The sequence below is a fragment of the Rhopilema esculentum genome, chromosome 21, assembly GCF_057945365.1.
Source record: "Rhopilema esculentum isolate cy_ngs chromosome 21, ASM5794536v1, whole genome shotgun sequence".
NCBI classification, from domain to species: domain Eukaryota; kingdom Metazoa; phylum Cnidaria; class Scyphozoa; order Rhizostomeae; family Rhizostomatidae; genus Rhopilema; species Rhopilema esculentum.
The window spans coordinates 6987509-6991497 of NC_142835.1; the positions used below are offsets into that span (position 1 = coordinate 6987509).

The following is a 3989-nucleotide window of genomic DNA, read 5'->3' on the forward strand; positions in this document are numbered from 1 at the left end:
TTTTTGTTTTTTTATAAGATGCTCCTTGGATTTTGTTTACTTCATATTCCAGCGCATCTTTCAGCATAAACTTTGCTCTACTGTCCTTTAAAAACGTCTTTATTCATTTTGAAAAAGCAGACATTTTGATAAATAGATTTAATATCTGAGATTAAACCAAATCGAAAGATCAGAAACAATAAGTTTCTTGTCGTTTTGTCGCCAAGTCTAGGAATGCAATCTACGAAGTTCCTCGATATGGACATCTTCCGCCTTAATTTGGATCCGTACCTGTTTGGATCCGATCCCAACCGTTTACACGAGACCTTTTTGGGATCGGATCCAAACGGGACCACCTTCAAAAGCGATCCCAAAAGGGTACGGATAGCAGATTTAAATGGGACCGAATCCGCTAGGTCCAGTGTAAACGCAAAGCCTATCCGTACCACTTTGGGTCCGATCCCGTGTAAACAGGCCCTAAAATTAAGATCTCAAAACTTTTCCGGGTTGCCAAAAATAGATATATGAATCATGCAATCAGAATGCGAGAACAAAAGCTTTTGCAGGAGCTTCTGCGGTCAAACCTGAAATGCTGTAGAATTCACTTTTTTGTGAATTCACTTTAAAAGAACCACTGTGAACCATTTTACGGAATAGTGCCGTACACTACATTACCTTATAATCAGTACATCGTACGAATTGATACCTTATATTCTCTATATTACCTCGTGCTCGCTAAAATTTCTCCATCAAAATTTAATCTAACTCGGTCCTAGTTCACTACTATCCTAAACTGTCCACTAAAGAATACTATTAATCAACAAAATGAATATTTAAGAAAACGTATTTTTGATTGTGGCATTAGCAAAGCAATTATTTGCCCTGTTAGCTCTTAATATTTTTTCCTTTTGAACATATTCAAAATGTACACGATTTGTTTGCAAAACAAAAGAGTTTTTGCAGAACATCCTTATTATTAAACCAAAGAAACGCAACCATCTGGTCTGTTCATTGCTGCGCTAATTTACTTTTGGCTGCTAATTTAGATCAATTAAATCACCACTTCCTTGTGAAAACAGACGCACTTTGCTGACGACTTAAATTTTCCATTTGTTGGACTACACAATAGAGTATTGTTACGTATCCAATCGGCAACGTAGGCTAATACTCTATTGTTTCCTACATTGTAAACGCACTGCAAAGCCTATTGTTAACTCTGAACGGTTGATTGACAGGGCAAAGTGCTTGTCAAATCAGCGGGTCGTTAGTATCACGCTCACTGATTGGCCAATTTTTTATTTAAAGATGTCTTGAGCGACTTTCATATCAGTTGGTGTATTTCTCGTTCGTTCGACATACATGTTGCTGCCGATTGGTGTTGAAGATTAAAAACTCTTGTTGATGACTGTTTGAAATTCCAAGAAACATTTCAAAATGGAAATGCTGTTTTTTCGTGTCTTTGTTTGCCTTCTTTCGCCACCAGCTCTGCTTTATGCCTCGACTGATATACCATCTACAAATGTGACTGTGAAATCTAAGAATTTCACAGCAGATGAAGACATAAGATCTGCATTTGATTCAGCAATCGATGAGACAAGTACCCAGCTTTCAGAAGCTTTGCTTTTTCGGTATCCGAAATTATTAGCTGTGGTGAAGACACTGGTCAACAGAACTTTAAACGGCAATCTTGGCCAGTTTGTGAATTTGAGTGACGTGTGCAACTCTGCTGGATCTTTGCTGAAAGGCGTAAGCGATAGATGCCAGGAGCCAGAAATGTCACAAGAATTAAAAGATCAATGTACTTCATCAAACAAAAATTCAGAATCGAATGGAAATTTAACTTTAACTTCTGTTTGTGAGTCTAGTTCAAATCAAAAGCATTCCATATCTCGACGATGGATCCCTTCCATACCGTCGTTTCCGTCTGGTACATTTCCTCCAGGTCCGTCCGATGGTGATTCAGGGAATAATTCATCTGGTACATTTCCTCCAGGTCCGTCCGGTGGTGATTCAGGGAATAATTCATCTGGTACATTTCCTCCAGGTCCGTCCGGTGGTGATTCAGGGAATAATTCATCCGGTACATTTCCTCCAGGCTCGACCGGTGGTGGTTCATCTGATGTACTTAACCCCACAACGAAAATACCGGTCCCGGTTACAGCCAGTAGCAATGATAGCAACAGCACCACTCCAAATAAAGGTCCTGATTTTAACCCAATAGACTATTATTTCTTCGCAGTTAAAGTTCTTGCTAGAACTGTTGCTATATCGTACGAGAAAAGATGTAAGAATCTTAATGGAGTTTACAACAGTTTTGAAAATACATGCCAAATTCAAGTTACACGAGAAACAGTGAGTAGAGAAAACAAAGAAACAAAGAATACAAGCATATTCACCATAAAAAATGTCAGCCTTGTAAGAAGACTCAACAATGTACCAAGATCAAGAATGCCCATCTTTTACATAACAGTGATTGGTAATACAGTAAGCACAATTTCCTCGGTTGCCTTGATTCTCTCTTATATGTTTCTCAAGACAACCTTTTCAACATTTGACAAAAATGTAATATGTTTGTCAGTCTGCTTGTCCTTGTCACACGTTTTGCAATTCCTTGTGAACTGGCTAAATCAAAAGCCTATATGGTGCAAAGCGATTGGCATCTTACTGCACTGGTCATTGCTCGATTCTTTCATGTGGATGGTTGTGATGTCATATGACTTTTTCTCCACTTTCTCCTCCAAAATGCTAATCATTGATCGAAAGAAGAAGAACAGGTTCAGAAATAGCCTCATTTTTACTACACTTTTGTCGACATGTGTGGTATTGACATGCATCTTTCTCGGAATACCAAAGGAGGATTTCTCTGGCTACGGCATCAATGGTATATGCTTTGTTTCAAAGTTTTGGGCAAACTTACTTGGCTTTGTTCTCCCAGTGTCACTCATTTTGGTGCTGAATATTGTCTTTCTTGTCTTCAGTGTAATGAGAATTCACAGAATGAAGCAAGATAATAAAAAAGCTTTGCAATTTAGCAACTCCAACCCATCAAAGAAAAAGATTGCTGTTGGCCTGATAACATTAAAACTATCAGTATTATTTGGTTTGGGCTGGCTCTTTGGATTTCTGGAAGGGTTTGTCCGTAGTGAGGTTCTTTCCTACCTCTTCTACATTGTTGTCTCATTTCAAGGTGTTGCCACATTTCTTGCATTTGGAAACTTTAAAGATTTTAGAAATCGGTGTATTAGGCAGAGAAAGGACAACAGTTCCTAAAAAGTCAACAGTTTCTCGAACTTATTGCACTGAAAAGTTATCACAAAAAATCCTATCTATTGCATGAAGTAAAAGAAGAGCTGGTAGATGAAGAAGTACTAGAAGAGGAATAAGGAGAGCAAAAAGGAGAAGAAGAGGAAGAAGAAGAAGGAGTAGAAGAAGAAGGAGTAGAAGAAGAAGAAAAAGAAAAAGAAGGAGTAGAAGAAGAAGAAGAAGGAGTAAAAGAAGAAGAAGGAGTAGAGGAAGAAGAAGAAGAAGAAGAAGAAGAAGAAGAAGAAGAAGAAGAAGAAGAAGAAGGAGTAGAAGAAGAAGAAGAAGAACAAGAAGAAGGAGTAGAAGAAGAACAAGAAGAACAAGAAGAAGGAGTAGAAGAAGAACAAGAAGAAGAAGAAGAAGAAGAAGTAGAGGAAGAAGAAGAAGAAGAAGAAGAAGAAGAAGAAGAAAAAGGAGTAGAGGACAAAGAAGAAACAGAGACGATGATTTCTAATATGACAATAAGAAGGCAAAAGACAATGTAAAACATGTAAAACAATTCGACAGTTTTTGCTTTTTGCATACAAGGAGAATTAAAGTAACCAGCTTGTACAAAGTATATCAATCTTGCACAAAGTTTTATTTCTACCCGTTTTTCTTTGACTTTACTTCAATAAAAACAAATCTGTGTTCACTTGGGAAAAACGATATAACAACGGTTATCGGCACTTTAAGGTTCCCTGTCTACTCTCTGCTAGCAATCTGCT

At 37.8% G+C, this 3989-nt stretch overlaps 1 protein-coding gene across 1 annotated transcript; it reads left to right on the forward strand.

Annotated features, from left to right (window-relative positions):
• Positions 1 to 944: 944 nt before the first annotated feature.
• LOC148957655 (uncharacterized) lies at positions 945 to 3463 on the forward strand. Its single transcript, XM_089114722.1, has one exon. It carries the CDS (start codon positions 1414 to 1416, stop codon positions 3247 to 3249), a length of 1836 nt encoding a protein of 611 aa, XP_088970848.1. The 5' UTR covers positions 945 to 1413; the 3' UTR covers positions 3250 to 3463.
• Positions 3464 to 3989: the final 526 nt, after the last annotated feature.

Bases quoted from the DNA above. Each gene is read 5' to 3' on its own strand.
- LOC148957655 (XM_089114722.1), top strand. From the start codon at position 1,414: ATGGAAATGCTGTTTTTTCGTGTCTTTGTTTGCCTTCTTTCGCCACCA.